This window comes from Mesocricetus auratus, unplaced genomic scaffold (assembly GCF_017639785.1).
Source record: "Mesocricetus auratus isolate SY011 unplaced genomic scaffold, BCM_Maur_2.0 Super-Scaffold_100008, whole genome shotgun sequence".
In the NCBI taxonomy this organism is placed as follows: Eukaryota; Metazoa; Chordata; class Mammalia; order Rodentia; family Cricetidae; genus Mesocricetus; species Mesocricetus auratus.
The window spans coordinates 58,492,377-58,508,755 of record NW_024429192.1 but is presented as its reverse complement, the minus strand read 5'-3'; the positions used below and the strand labels follow the sequence as shown (position 1 = coordinate 58,508,755).

The 16,379-nt window shown below is 42.4% G+C and overlaps 1 protein-coding gene across 3 annotated transcripts in view; it reads left to right on the top strand.

Annotated features, from left to right (window-relative positions):
• The window catches only part of Pcyt1a (phosphate cytidylyltransferase 1A, choline), a 36,718-nt gene that overhangs the window by 15,490 nt on the left and 4,849 nt on the right, over positions 1–16,379 (top strand). For all 3 annotated transcript variants that reach the window (XM_040750924.1, XM_040750925.1, XM_040750926.1), the window contains exons 2-7: positions 1,847–1,973; positions 8,533–8,632; positions 11,092–11,208; positions 12,118–12,269; positions 14,671–14,749; positions 15,269–15,411. In XM_040750924.1, coding sequence (XP_040606858.1) covers positions 1,857–1,973; positions 8,533–8,632; positions 11,092–11,208; positions 12,118–12,269; positions 14,671–14,749; positions 15,269–15,411 — 708 coding nt within the window. In that variant the 5' untranslated portion in view covers positions 1,847–1,856. The remainder of the gene's footprint in view (positions 1–1,846; positions 1,974–8,532; positions 8,633–11,091; positions 11,209–12,117; positions 12,270–14,670; positions 14,750–15,268; positions 15,412–16,379) is intronic.

The window sequence follows — 16,379 nt, the reverse complement described above, 5'->3', positions numbered from 1 at the left end:
ATCTAGAAGAGTGACTGCTAACTGGGAGTACTTCGTGTCTCTGGCACTTGAGCTTCTTCCATGTCAACTTGTGTTTGTAATGAAAGGCAGTTTCTGGGCGGTGTTCCTGTCGCTCTAGACTGCTATCTTTCCTTGTCAGGCAGCTGCTTGGCCATGACTCACAGGGCGTCACCTTCAGCCTCTTAAGAGTCAGGCGAGGTTTCTTGTGGATCTGGCCACACAGACTTGAGCTGGAGGAGAGAGAGTGAAGCACAGCTGCAGTCAGAAGGATGTCTCTCTCGTTCGAGAGGCTCGCATGAGGCGTCCAGGCAGAGTGGAATGGCCTCGTTCCGTCTGGCTTTTGTTTGCTCCCTCTAGTCAGCAGATTTCCCACTGTGCCACTCATTATCTTTTTTTTTTTTTTTTTTTTTTTTGGTTTTTCGAGACAGGGTTTCTCTGTGGCTTTGGAGGCTGTCCTGGAACTTGCTCTTGTAGACCAGGCTGGCCTCGAACTCACAGAGATCCTCCTGCCTCTGCCTCCCAAGTGCTGGGATTAAAGGCATGCACCACCAACGCCCGGCGCCACTCATTATCTTGATCAGAAGTGACATTTGATCATACAGCTTCCTCTATCCCCAGTTTCTGGATGATACCTAACAATTCATCATGAAATGAATTAGTTGCTTCATGCAGATTGATTGCCCAAGAAAAATACAAATTTTGGCCTAGCAGGGTGGTTCATTGGGTAAAGGCACTTGTCACCAGAGCTGACAACCTGAGTCCAATCCCCAGGACTCGTGTGGTAGAAAGAGGGAACCAGCTCCCACAAGTTGTCCTTTGACCTCCTCCCTCCTACACACACACACACACACACACACACACACACACACACACACACACACACACAAATGTAGTAAGAATTGTAATGCAAATATTCCTGCTAGGATTGGAAAGGTGTCATAAGAACTACAGAACATCGGTGGTTCTGACTCTCAGGATGGGGAAGTACAACATACTCTGTGCTAAACCACACAGAAAGTGGGTTTTCTTTTAGAGAAAGAGTCCCTGTGTGTTTATTAGCTGGGAATTCTGAACCAGTTTGAGGTAGTGATCCTGAAAGAAGAAGAAATGGCATGGTGACTTAAAATTGAAATCCCAATGCCAGAAGACCGAGGCAAGAGTATTTTACTAAAGACGACTTTTCACATTGCACCTGCTATGTTTCTGGGTTAGATACAAAGAGTAGTGATAAGCTGGGGGTGGTGATGCATGCCTGTAATTCTAGCATTTGGAAGATAGAGGCGGCAGGAGCATCACAGTGTGGGCCCACCCTGGTCTATATGTTGAGATCTAGGTCAGCCAGTGCTACATAATGAGACCCTGTGTCAACTTCCCAATCCCCTCATACACATCAAAAACACACCAAACAAAAAGTTTGTATAGGTTGACCGTTCGAAGTCTGCTAAAAATACTTTAGATTTCATGGCATTTTGTATTTCAGGTTAGGAATTTATAGTCAGTAATCCTAAGTATATATTCCCAAATCAAAAAAACCTGAAATCTGGTAGTGCTGGTTCCAAGCATTTCAACTAGCTCTATTTGGGTAAGAATCTTCCTCAGCCAAGTTGATCCGGTCTTCTTCACACAGTCAAGATAGGAAAGGGCAGTGTGTGGGCTGCAGTGCCGGGAGTAAGTTTCAAGGCCAGGAGATGCACTGTGACCATTGTTCCACAGTGGTGTTTGCACAGCCTTTTTTTTTTTTTCATTGGCTCATCTTGGTGAAATGTATGCTTTTGTAATTTTTTGTTGAGTGTATTTGTGTCTTTGGAATACTGGTTCAGACATTTTTTCTCCTTTTTTTGAGCAGTTAAAAGAAGATGGATGCTCAGAGTTCAGCTAAAGTCAATTCGAGGAAGAGGAGGAAAGAGGCATCCGGCCCTAATGGAGCGGCAGAGGAAGATGGCATTCCTTCTAAAATGCAGCACTACTCAGTTGTAAGTGAAGAGCTGTGATTGGAAACAGGCTGCTGGTGGAGGTGGAGAGCGATGGAACACTGACATTGGTGTTAGTGTTCTTAAATAATGGGAAGAGCAGGTAGCGTGAGTGGTAAAGGCTGTTATGCTTTCTTGACATGTTGTGAATTACAGCTCAGCCATAGGAGCTTTACATGGGAATTGGAAAAAATGGTTAGGAAAACATGGAGGATGTACAAGTATTAGGCTAAAAGTTAAAATTTAATAACAAAACAGCAAAGTTTCAGTTCCTGGATATCATCTCATGGTGCCAGTGTCCTGTGCCCTTTCCTTACTCACTGCTGGGTACATCCCACTGTCTCTGTACCATTATTGAGGTTCTTCCTGGACTACTGCCAAGCCTTGGATGAATGACATCATTTCAAACTCCTGTCTTGTCTCAACTTGGTACCTTCTTAAAACTTCCCCTAAAGTGCCGGGCGTTGGTGGCGCACGCCTTTAATCCCAGCACTCGGGAGGCAGAGGCAGGCGGATCTCTGTGAGTTCGAGACCAGCCTGGACTACCAAGCGAGTTCCAGGACAGCCTCCAAAGCCACAGAGAAACCCTGTCTCGAAAAACCAAAAAAAAAAAAAAAAAAAAACTTCCCCTAAAAGAGAACTTGTCAAAAGACTTGGAGATGATTGAAATTACTACTGAACCATGATATTTTTCTGAAATTTGTGTTTCATTACCTCAATTGACCATAGCCATTTATCTAGTTGACAACCTTTGTTTATTGCTTCTGGAGCTCTCTGGCCCAAAGGGAAAGGTATTTCTACACTGAGACAAACCAGTACTCATCTGTTTTTTGTTTGTTCCCTTTGAGATAGGATCTCCCATGCTGACTTTAAACTCATGGCAGTTCTCTTGCCTCAGACTCTTGAGTTCTGGTATTACAGTTGGGATTACTTCACTCCCAACTTCAACAATTTCTCTTAAACAATGAAATTAACTGATCTCCACAAATAGGAGCCATGTGTTCTAGGCCTGGTGTTGACACAGGTGGGACAAATAGACGCTTTCCCATTGCTACTGTACAGTCACAGAGTGGACTGCTCTGGAGGGTAGAAGTTTCTAGTGGGTGTTGGAGAACTAAAGCCAGAGGCTGCTCACATTGCCTCTTTGTTTTCCTGCCCTTTCTTTCTATTTATAAGGATTTTTGTGATTGTACTTGTCATATCCATATTATCCATAGTAATTTTCCTGCCCTGATAACCTACATTTAGCCATATCTGCAGAGCCCCTTTTGCCAAATAAGGTAACATTGTCATAGCTTCCTAGAATAAAATGTGGACATTTTTAGGGAGTATGATTCTACATACCATAGAAAACTCTCAAGATGGTACAGTAATCAACAGAATGGGGCATTGTGCCAGCTGTGTTTATTCCCCGAACTGCAGTACTCGGCAGACAGGCAGGCAGACAGGCAGGGATCTCTGAGTTCGATTCCAACCTGGTCTACTTCTAGAGAGGAGGCTGGCAAACACTACATAATGGTATCCCATATAAAGAAGCAAAACAACATAAAAACCTAGGGCATTATTAATTTCTGAAAGTTTCTCAGAGAATTCAGATTGAAGAAATGATGGTGTCTCCAGTTCAGATGTGTTATGTAGAATAGGGACAACTCAACCACATAGCTCCACCGTCTATACTGAGGAACAGAGCAAAGGTTGTCCGTCAGTCTGCATGGTGAGATGAGCTTCCAGGAGACTTGTGGAGGAGTTCCACTATTTTAAATGACTTTGCTTCATAGTCTCTGTAAAATGATTTACATGGATGAGTCACTCTATCTCTCCGGTATACGCCAGCTGTTTAGTCTTGGCTAATGGCCCAAACCCCACTCACCCAGCACGCTGACTGCCTCTAGGGGGAAGAGCATCGGCTAAGAAGAGTGTTTGTCATAACCACCGTACACCTGTACTTTCAACTTCTTTTGAACTCCAGCAAAAACAATTTCCCTTCTCTTGTAACAGCTTATTGATGTATCTCCCTCACAGCCCAGCAATTTAGTAATTTTATATATATTCACAGTTTTTTCAGTCATTACCATTTTAGAGTATATTTACTACTCCCAAGGAAACCTTGTGTCTACTAGCAAATCACTCATTTCTGCTCAGCTTTTGGAAATCACTAAAGTTTCTGTCTCTGAGGTGCTGCCTCATCTACATATTATAGATAAACACATTATGTGGCTAGCCCTTTTCACTGTGTTTTCAAGATTAACCTATGCTGTGGTATGTTCACTGCTTAACTTCTCACTGCTAAATAATACCTCATGCTGTATCATACCATGTTGACTTGCACACTTACCTGTTGATGCAGGCAGACAGCATTACATGACAGTTCCAGTATGCCAGTGTGGCAGTAGACAGGAGGGCTAAGGACGGGCAGCATCTTCCCTTTGGGAGATGGAAGCATAGAGTGAACTCTGCTTTCCGAGCTCTTAGCCTCAGAAGAGCGCTTGTCCTTTCATGGAAAAAGGTCACCAAATGTTAGGTGGCTAAGTTGGAGGATCAAAATGAAATGGGCAGAAGAGAGGGGATAACATTGTCCAATTTTCTCTGTATATTTAGACTTTTTGCTGGTAGGGGTATTCCTAAAGGAAAAACCAAAAGGGCTAGGGAATGTGCTCAGTAATAGAGGGCCAGCCTCGTAGATAGCAGGTTCTGAATTTGATCTAACACACATACACACACACACACACACACACACACACACACACTTAAAAAATGAATCTCTGGGCATGATGGTGCACACTGGAGGCAGAGGCAGGCAGATCTCTGAGTTCGAGGCCAGCCTGGTCTACAGAGTGAATTCCAGGACAGCCAGGGCTACACAGAGAAACCCTATCTCTTATAACCCAAAATAAATAAATAAATAAAGCACAAAATTATTTATAAAAAATTTAAAATTTAGCTTATATGAATGTGTCATTCTAAAATACATATGTGTTACATATATGTGCAAGCAAGTATGTATGTATATGTGTGTGTGTTATGTATGTGTAAAGTACCTAAATTGAGGAAAAGCCATGGTTCTGCTTATGACTAAGATTTCACAGTCCCTTTTCAGCCAACTTATATTGAGAACTCCTGGCTGCCAGATGCTTTTATTGAGATTGCAAAGATGAGGATATGACCCACTTGAACAATGAGACTGAGCCAGGAGGATTTAAGAAGCTGGGCAGTATAGTTCATGGCCAGCTTTTGTTTTAAAAACAAAAAGCCAGGGCTGGAGAGATGGCTCAGAGGTTAAGAGCACTGACTGTTCTTCCAGAGGACCTGAGTTCAATTCCCAGCAACCACATGGTGACTTACAACCACCTTGAATGAGATCTGGTGCCCTCCACTGGCATGCAGGCAGAAGACTGTATACATAATAAATAAATAAAACATTAAAACAAAAAAAACCCCAAAAAACCAGCAACGATGACAATAAAAAAGGCAAGAAAGGAGCAAATCATATATAGTGTAAAAAGTACCACCTCGAAGAAAACTGAAGATATCAAGAAATTGCCATTGACTGAGGGGTGAGGGAAGTAATTTGTTATTGAACCTTAACAGGTGTTTCTAACCCTTGGCCCACAGATCATTTGTGGCCAAGGATAGCTATGAAGCAGCCCAGTGTAAAAGTGTAAATTTACTTAAACTGGGGCTGGCAAGATGGGTCAGTGGTTAAGAGCACTGGCTCAACTCCCAGCATTCACATGGTCCACAGCCATCTGTAACTTCAGTTCCAGGGGCTGATGCCCTCTTCTGACCTCTGCCAACACCAGGCATGTAAGCAGCACACAGACATATGTTCAGGCAAAACTCCCACACACATGAAATTTAAAAAAAAAAAGCCTTGAGGGGCTGGAGACATGGCTCAGCAGTTAAGAGCACTGACTGCTCTTCCAGAGGATCAAGGTTCAATTCCCAGCACCTAATGGCAGCTCACACCTGTCTGTAACTCCAGTTCCAGGACTTCTGACAGATACACATACAGGTAAAACACCAATGAACCCAAAATAAAAAAAAAACAATAAATTATATATATATGTGTGTGTGTGTGTGTGTGTATATATATATATATATATATATATATTTTAAAGCCTAGTCAAAAATATTGATTTTTTTTCTTAAGACAGCTTCCCTGTAGCTTTGGAGCCTGTCCTGGAACTCACTCTGTAGACCTGGCTGGCTTGCCTATGCCTCCTGAGTGCTGGGATTAAAGGTGGGCACCACCACTGCCCGGCTTGAATTTTTTCTTAATTTAATTTTGTTTTCTTTGAGACATTCCTTCTTTCCTCCTTCCTCCCTACCTCACTCCCTCCTTTTTTGTCATTGTACAGTCCTTGAGCATGAACTTGTAAATGGTAGCTTGTCATTTCACAATGTCAAAAGATTGAACATACCTGCTAGAGGATAGAAACTTTCTGCTCCATTGTTCTCATCTCTTTCTCTAGAGCCTTACTCCTGTCATTATGAAAATAATCATGATTCTCCCAGGGCCTGGTTTAATTTGTAGGCTGTTTGAGCAAAAGGGAATAAATAGCTCTGTGGCCATCGGAAACCTGTGCTAACAAATACTCAAGAATAGGAAAAGGAATCCCAGCACTCGGGAGGCAGAGGCAGGCGGATCTCTGTGAGTTCGAGGCCAGCCTGGTCTACAGAGTGAGTTCCAGGACAGCCTCCAAAACAATACAGAGAAACCCTGTCTCGAAAAACCAAAAAAAAAAAAAAAAAAAAAAAAAGAATAGGAAAAGGAAGAGCAGCAGCAGGAAGTTGCTGACAAGTTCTAGGTTCATGTTGATGTTAAAGATGACAAACCCAGGGCGCAGTTCAAGGTGTGTGTGTGTGTGTGTGTGTGTGTGTGTCCATCCCATTTGAAAGGTTTCTTCATGCACCCTGTTCAGTTTTCTCTGCCAAATAGTGCACTCAGATTAAAGACCAGACCTACTGAACACCTGAAAGGCTGTATCAAAGGTGTGCTGGACACAGGTACTAAATAGTCAGAAAATTTGTAAGCTGATAAAACCATTGATTGCTTGGAAGGCCCATATCAAAGTCAGACAAAACACAAGAAAGCGCAACTTAAAAAAAAAATCTCAAAACTTAGATACAAAAATCCTTAATGATATATTAGCAGATTGAATTCATGAACAAAGCCTATGCAAACACTGTAGTTTCTTGAGACTGCAAGATGGATTTAATAGTCTAATCACCATAATTAATAAATGAAGGAAAAATAAGCATGATTATTTCAATAGACACAGAAAAATCATTTGACAAAAAATCTAGCAGCCACTTATTATTAAAACTCTTTAGAACTCTATTTTTTTTTTTTCTTGAGACAGGATCTCACTATGTAGCTCTGGCTGTTCTGAAACTCATTGCAGACCAGGATGACCACAAACTCATAGAGATCCATCTATCTGCCTCTGTCTCCTGAGAGTTGGCTTTAAAGACATGTACCACCACCACTTGGATCTTTTTTTTTTTTTGGTTTTGATATTTATCTTTACTTCTGCTCAATGTTGTACTAGAAGTTCTAATGGCAATACACTGTGCTAAAAAGAAATAAAACACCCACATTGAAGAGAACTGTATTACATTGTATTTATTCACAGATATTATCTCATATATAGAGAATCCTAAGGAGTCAACAAAACAACATGACAACTACTATTACTAATAGGTGAAGCCAGGCATAGTGGCACACCTGTAATCTCAGTACTTAACTGATTAGAGGCGGAAGGATGAGTCCAGAGACCTTTTCTCAAACAAAACAAACCTAGTGGCTGAGTTAAGCAGAGTTATAGGACCAAAGAAATTCATTGTAATTACACAAATAAATCAATTACATCTCTGTATACTAGTAAGAAACAAGCCAAAGAGCTTTTTAAGATTCATTTATATAGCATCTGATGGAAATAAAATCTTAAGAATAAATTGAACAAAGTCTCCCAAGCAAAGCCATGTACAGAGAGACAAGCACACATGCATTCTGGTTTCAGCTTTGCCTCTTAGTGCATATAGTTCTCATAGCTCTCTGATCTTTGTTTCCTCCTATAAATAGAGGGTCCTGCTGTAGTATATCTTGCCTTACAGGGAGTATTTGAAAATACTATATGAAGCATTTAGCAGCCATGGTTTTACTCAGTAGCTGCTTGCCTTCCTGTTCTCTAGTTGAAGCAATATGAAAAGCACTTAGAAACCCTGGCAGATTTGTCACAGGTTTCAAGGTTTGGTATTCCAGCATGCTGCGGGGAGCCATCATTCCAGACCCAGTTTCTTTGGGCTGTACTTAGGTTCCCAGGTAGTTTTCTCAGTTTTACCCTGAAGTCGCCAGAAAGACATTTGTTCTTCATGCCATGGTTTACTCAACCTGAAGAAGGTTGCAGCTGTCACTCTTCACTTTGGAATACTTTCTTTGCCTTTTCTGTGTTGAAAAGGTTTAGGCACATCATTGACTAGCTGTTCTTAAAAGCTGTTATTTTGAGTACTTTTGTACATTATTGAATTTGACTTAATTCTCTATCACATTCTTGTTCAGGGCTTACGGCAGCCAGCTCCTTTTTCTGATGAAATTGAAGTTGACTTTAGTAAGCCCTACGTCAGGGTAACTATGGAAGAAGCCTGCAGAGGAACTCCTTGTAAGTAACCACTTAACTATTTTGTTTTCTAAAGTCTTTACCATGCTAGTCTGCCTTAATGTTCTGTTGCAGAAGATAACTTCACTATATAAAATTCTATCATGTTGATCACAACCTGATTCATCAAGTGAATTTAATTTATTTGTTTATTGGGTTATATTTTCACTATGTAGCCTCTTAAATTTTTAAAATTACATGTATCTATTTATTTTGTTTGTATGTATATGGTGTGCATGCCACAGTATACATGTTAAGGTTGGGGACAACTTTCAGTAGTCAGTTTTCTCCTACCATAAGTCTTGGGAATTGGACTCAAATATGCAGGCTTGGTGTCAAGTACCTTTATCTCCTGAGCCATCTCACTAGCCTGGAGGTCAAATTTCAAAACGCCAGCAGACAGTTCATGTTTCACATTCAGACGTCGTATTAGAACCTGTTGTAGTTAACAACTTTTTATGCATTATATAATGACTCACGTTCAGAACGCATACCTTGCTCAGCTCTGTTCACAATTATCCAGTTTGTTATTGGTATCCACATATCATCATGGCACATTAAAAACTGAAAATATGTGTAGTAGTGTGCTGAGGGTATAGCACAGAGGAAGCAAGGGCTTAGCTTGCCTGAGACACTGAGGTCAGTGTTCGGTGCTAACAGGAAAAAAGCAAAGATGATGTGGTATAGTATTTCCAGGCTGTGAATCTTATAATAAACAAACACCAATGATCTTAATTATTTAAATATTTTAGACAGAAATACACATATATACATATGTATATGTATATATGTGTATATATATATATATATATATTTTGAGACAGGGTTTCTCTGTACAGCTCTGGCTGTCCTGGAACTCACACTGTAGACCAGGCTGGCCTTGAACTCACAGAGATCTGCCTGCCTTTGCCTCCCGAGTGCTGGGATTAAAAGCATGTGACATCACTGCCTGGGGTTATTTTGGTATTGTTTTATTTTGTTGTTCTTTGTAGGCATTAGTGCTAAGTAATGGGAGGATTTTGAAGACATTTCAGCATCTTGTTTTTTGTTAATTTATTTTTTATGTGTATGAGTGTTTTGCCTGCATGTCTGCATGTCCACTATGTATATGCCTGGTGTCAGAGAAGGCCAGAAGAGGGCGTCTGTCTCTGAGACCTGGAGTTACAGGTGGTTGTAAGATGCCACACAGGTGCTGGGAACCATCCATCCTTCAGTCCTCCAGAGAACAGCAAGTACTCTTAACCCCTGAGGCACCTCGCCTACGGTTTGGGTGTAAGAACCCGTAGCAAGTTCTCCTGTAAAGCTAGCCAGCTGGTTTGACCTTTTGTTTTTCTCTTGCATCTTCTTCTTGCTATCTCTTGTGTTATATAGACAAGAATATATTTTTGTCAATTTAGGAAAAGGAACAAAACAAGGAAAGCTCTTGTACTGGTTAGGGAATTCTAATCCAATAATTGACACAGAAGTATTTCTTCCCTATTCCTCTCGCCAATGTTTTCCCTAGGAAATTTAAGAGAGATTAACAGGGAGTCTGTGTAATCTAGAAGAAAAGTCCTAGGTAGGTCAGAGGTAGAGATATGCTAAAACAGGTGAGCTAGCCTTCGGGCATCTACTGGAAGATACTGAAGCCAGCATTGTGTTTAACCCAGAGAAAGGAAATGTGTAAGAAGCAGGGGGTTCCATGATTGATGTTTGAGAGGGTGTCAGTGTGGACAGTGAATTGAAGCCTGGTTTAGCTACTTAGCTAGAGTAATGCAGCCACCTATTTATAACCCAGAGAGTGACAGGAGGTTGCTCTTAGTAAACTGAGATGGTTGTCAATCAGGGTGTAGTTTATTTGCTTGAAGAATTTCTGGTGCTTGCTTCTCCCAAGACCTGTGCAACAGTGGCCCCTTATGGCCACTTGGTTAATATACCAGCCTGTGTTACCAAAGACTGGAGGTGAGGTCCCAGGACTCAGAGCTGTCAGACGGGGGTTTCTCTGTGGCTTTGGAGGCTGTCCTGAAACTAGCTCTTGTAGACCAAGCTGGTCTCGAACTCACAGAGATCCGCCTCCATCTGCCTCCCAAGTGCTGGGATTAAAGGTATGCACCACCACCGCCCGGCATGTGTGCATTTATTTTACTTTAATTTTTATAGTTGTGGGGACTAACCTTAGGGCCTTATGTAGGATCTCTGCTCTTGGGTTATTTACCTATGCCTCTTTTTATTGTGAGACACAGTCTCACTGCTTTGTCCAGACTAGCCTTGAAGTCATTCTGTAGCCCAAGCTGGCCTTGAATTTGGTAATCTTTCTACCCCAGCTTCCAGAGTGGTTACAGGTCTGTATCAGCAGGCCTGGCCCCAGAGACCATCCAGGAGAATGAAATGAGTGAGCATCCCATGGTGCGGCCGTTCTGTGTGTCGGGTATGAGGGACTGATTAAGTGTACTTTTGTGATGAGTTCTTTCATTTGGATCCAGGTGAGCGGCCTGTGAGAGTTTATGCGGATGGAATATTTGACTTGTTTCACTCTGGTCATGCCCGGGCTCTGATGCAAGCAAAGAACCTTTTCCCTAATACATATCTCATTGTGGGAGGTAAGAAAACATCGGGTGACTTTAGGTGTTGTTCAGAAAAGAGCGCTCTCTCTCCTGTTTGTGTGACTTGAGTGCAGTGACTGAGCCAGGTCTCATTTATGAAAGGAAGGGTGTGGTACAAGCTATCCCAGTACAGTCTGTAGTGGCAGCGCAGCCTGGAGAGGGCAGCAGTAGGCTCACTGAGAGGGCCTGGGCTATCTCACAGTTCATAGCTGAGGTTCTAGGGTATAGAGCAGCACTGGTCAGTTGTCTACTAAAAACCATTTGTTCTTGACTTCACCTCATTAGCTTTGAGTCAATAGCAGTCTGCCAAGCAAACGTTATGATCAAGTCCAATCTTAGGAAACTAAAATATGAAAATGTTTAAGAAATTTATTTTATCTGTATGGATAGGTTTTTTTGTTGGTTGACTGGTTGATCTTCATGTGTATTTCTGTATTGCATGTGTACCTGGTGCCTAAGGAATTCAGAAGAGGGCATTAGATTCCCTGAGACTGGAGTTACAGACAGTTGTGAGCTGCCATGTGGGTGCTGGGAACCAAACTTGGGTAGTTTTTAAGAGTAGCCAGTGCTTTTAGCTGCTTAGCCATCTCTCCAGCTCCAGTAAAACATTTTTTAAAAACTTCACTGGTGTGGAAATATATAGCAGGAACTCAGTCAAAATCTGAGTTCCATATTTTACCCTTTACAGAAGTGTGAGCCTTGGTGTATTAAATGTGGCTCCTGAAGGTCTCAGGTTAGGAAAAACATTGTTATCCAGGCTGAACTATATCCAGAAGAATCTTCTCCTCGTTGGATGGGGTGGGGCAGGCATTTACAGGCCTAGAAAGCCCAAGATGGGAAAGGTTGGTGACTGAGGAAGGTTAGACAGCGGGGCCCTGACTTACGACTTGTGGTGCTGTGCATCAGTCTGCAGTGATGAGCTCACGCACAACTTCAAGGGCTTCACCGTGATGAACGAAAACGAGCGCTATGACGCAGTTCAGCACTGCCGCTACGTGGATGAGGTGGTGAGGAACGCCCCCTGGACGCTGACGCCCGAGTTCCTGGCAGAGCACCGGGTAAGAAACTGGCCACACGTACTCATTCCTAGTTCCAACATCCCCTCAGCTCTTGACAGAAAGCTGGTTTTCCATTTGTCATGTGCCCTTATGGTCATGTTCTGGTTGCTCCCCACAGCATCTTGTGGGGATAGTTATCTCATTTGTGTATGGAGAGCAAGGCCCAGAGAGACATAATAATGTGCTCCAGGTTACAGTGTCAGCTGGACTTAAATGAACTGTCTGGCTACCTCACACAATAGGTGTGTCCTCGCCTTATAGCATGCTAATCTCTTTAGACTATCTGTAGTTCTAGCCATGCACTGAGGACTTTATCTGGGTTAGTAAAATGGTTCAGCAGGTAGAGACACTTACTGTCCAGTCTGATGACCTGAATTTGAACTCTGGACCCGCATGCTAGAAAGTGAGAACTGACTCCTGCAAACCATCCTCTAGCCTACATGCACACATTTATGAACAAGTTGCACACATACAAAATAAAGAAATTTAATTTTTAAAATGTAAAAAAAAAGATGTTTATATTCCAAAGCCAAGACACTGAAGCAGGAGGACCACAAGTTTGAGGCCTTGTGTCAAAAACAAGTGAACACAGGCTGGAGAGATGGCTCAACAGTTAAAAGCTCTTGTGTTCTTTCAAAAGACCAGCGTTTTCCCAGCACACGCATGAGGTGACTTTCAGTGGCCACACACACACACACACACACACACACACAAATAATAAAATCTTTTTAAAGGGGGCTGGACAGATGACTTGGATTAAGAACACTGACTGTTCTTGTACAGGACCTGGGTTTGGTTCCTAGCATCCACATGGTGGCTTACAACTGTCTGTAACTCCAGTTCCAGAGGATCCAACAACTTCTGGCCTCCATGGACACCAGGCACACACAAAATATATAAAAATAAAACCTTTCAAAAAGACAAACAAAAACCGAATTAAAGAGAGAAAAACTTTTCATTTAGGAAATAACACATGCTCTCTTCTATTGATTTCAGTTTACTTTCAGCTTTGGATTGTGTGGGAGCAAAAACCAAGGGTGTTCTCACTCTTGTTTAAGAAGTAATTATTATTTTAAAAGCCCCTGCCTTTGAGTACTCCCTGATTGAAGCATGCTTCCTACAAAGGTGGGCATGAAAGCTATGGGTTTATTACAGCAGTTGAGACCCCAGCTTGGGAAGCCAGTGTGCATATTGTCACTTCTCTGTGTGGGTATGTGGGTCATTGCAGGAGGCAGGAAGGAGCAAAGATAGCCACCATGCTTCTGAAGCGGTACTTGAGTAGGCCTGAAGCCAGCGGAGATTTATTGTAACTTTAGGATTAGGATAGACCATTTACTGCATTTTATTTACTTATTGTATGGTATGGAGCTATGGCACACAGGTAAAGGTTAGAGAACAGCCTGTGAGCCGGTTCTCTCAGGGATGGGACTGGGGTTAACGAGGCTTGGCAGCAAGTGCCTTTCCCTGCTCAGCCATCTCACCAGCCTAGGACAGACCTTTGTGGCTCTCTACCTTTCCTCCATCAGCACTTAGCAGTGGGGCCAAGAGCGATGAGCAAGGTATTCTCTGCAGCACAGCCGGCCCCAGACAGGGGTGTCAGAGAACTTTGTAAGTAGTAAATCTCCACCACTCAGCTTGCTTGCTTGAGCCTGTACTTTGCTGTCCCTGGCAACTTGTTCTTGGGTGATGAAGATGTCAGCTCAGGTCCTGAGGAGCTTGCTCCACACTTGTGTAGCTTCTGGGGGTTGAGTTTGCTAAGGTTAGTATTACAGTAGCAATGTCTTACGGGCTATCTAGAAAGAGTCAATAAATGAGGGTTTGCAATTCTCCTAGTCTTGTGAAGTGTATTTACAGCAACACAGTGATAAACACTCGTAACTTTGGGTCTTACATTTCTTGGTAGAACTAATATATCTGTTCTGGTAAAAGGACTTTAATTGGTATTTCCAAATTCCCCTTTTCTAGGGAAGTAAGAGAAACAGCAGTTAAGTAAGCAATAACGAAATCTTTCTCTCTTCTAGAAGCCTTTTTGTGGCTCATTTCTATAGAGCTGAGAGGACAGGGAGATTCCCTTCTTTCTAGGCTCTATCTGCTAGCTGGCTTACCTCTCCTGCTCCACTGACCACGGCATGCTGATGGTGTACAGGGGGACAGTAGCACTTCTCTCAGACCAGGAGAGATAGCTAGAGAGGGGACTGCAAACTTCCTATGTAAAGTCATAAATAATCAGGTTAGTTTCTGAACAGATTATAGAATTATGAACCAGGCAGAAAGGTGCAGAGAAAAGGTTGCTTTGAGGCATGCCCCTGCCAGTTTCCCTTTTTCTGAGCCCCAGGATATTTACAGGGTCTTTCCAAATGGCAATTAGCCTGGAGATGAGATGATGTTTTCCTATTTTCAGATTGATTTCGTAGCCCATGACGATATCCCCTATTCTTCGGCAGGGAGTGATGACGTGTATAAGCACATCAAAGAAGCAGGTGAGTGGGTTAATGTCCAGCTTCACTTTATGGGGTCTTTGCAACTCCAGAGAGTCAGCCGTGACACTGCTTTACAGTAGAGAATGTGAACTCAGAAATTCACAGTCAAATTGTGGACAACAGTATACATGCGCATACTCCAACACCTGTCAATTTTTGGTCCAAACATCTCATTTTAATCTCTTAAATTTAGGACAAGTCCCACACTTCCTTACCATTAGGACAGTGTGTGCCTCCTTTATTCTAGGCCTTGCTTCAGTCCTCCTGTGTGCTGGATCTCTAGAGTTTGCTTATAGTAATAAGTCTGCTTTTTTTTCCCCCCTGTTCTGGAACTCAGTGTAGATCAAACTGGCCTTGAGCTCACAGAGATCTACCTGCCTCTCTCTGCCTTTTCCAAGTGCTGGGATTAAAGGGGAGTCTGGTTTTTTGAGAAAAAGAAGTGTATTGCTCCCAGAGTCTGTCTAGTCCCCATATGATGTGCCAGAACATCATAGTGTTTGTCTGTCTGTTTCAACTTAGGCATGTTTGCTCCAACACAAAGGACAGAAGGTATCTCCACATCAGATATCATCACCCGCATTGTCCGTGACTATGATGTATATGCAAGACGGAACCTACAGAGGGGCTACACTGCTAAGGAGCTCAATGTCAGCTTTATCAATGTGAGTTGCAACCTCATCCCGTAGTTCTCTGCCTCTCTCTGTAGGACACACCTTACTTCCCATGCCATCTGGACTGAGCACGCTTTTCAGTCTGCTGTGATACCACACAGAGCTCTTCACAGAGATGCACAGAGGCAGGCTCTGCCCTCATAGTCATATATAGTCTAATATATCAGTGTACTGATACAAAGACAGACAAACGAAGCTGGGTGTTGTGACACATGCCTTTAATCCCAGCACTCAGGAGGCAGAGGCAGGAGAGCTCTGTGTATTCCAGGCCAGCTAGGTTGCACAGTGAGATCTGTCTTTAAAAAAAAAGTATATGTATGTATGTATGTATGCATATGTATGTATAAATGTACACACACACATACACACACACACACAAAATTCAGCAAACAGGAATGAATAATTGAGTTTGCCTATAGTCCCAACACAGATATATCTGTTCTAGTGAAAGGACTATAGGCAAGATCAGAATTTTGAGGCCAGTCCTAGTAACATGACACTTTTCAAAAAACAACAAAAGTATAAATTATATAATACACTATATCAATATATTTAAAGAGAGGCTCTTAACTTTGTAGATTTGTAGACCAGGCTGGCCTCGAACTCACAGAAGTTCATCTGCCTCTGCCTCCCAAGTTCTGGGATTAAAGGTGTGTGCTGCCACCACCTGGCAATCTTATTATGCTAAATAAATACAGGACAGACTAATAAACAAAGCAGAATTTCAAAAATTGAAAATGTAATCATTTTATTGTTATGTATATGTCTATGTGATGTGAGTGCAGATGCCAGCAGGGGCCAGGGTGTCAGAGCTCTCAGGAGCTGGACATAGAGACAGGTGTGAGCCATCCTAAGCGGGTGCTGGGAATCAAACCCAGGTCCTCTGGAAGAGCAGGAAGCACGCTTAGTAACCTGAGCCATCTCCTCCAGCTTGGGTATTATGTCTTAAAAGCTGTTTG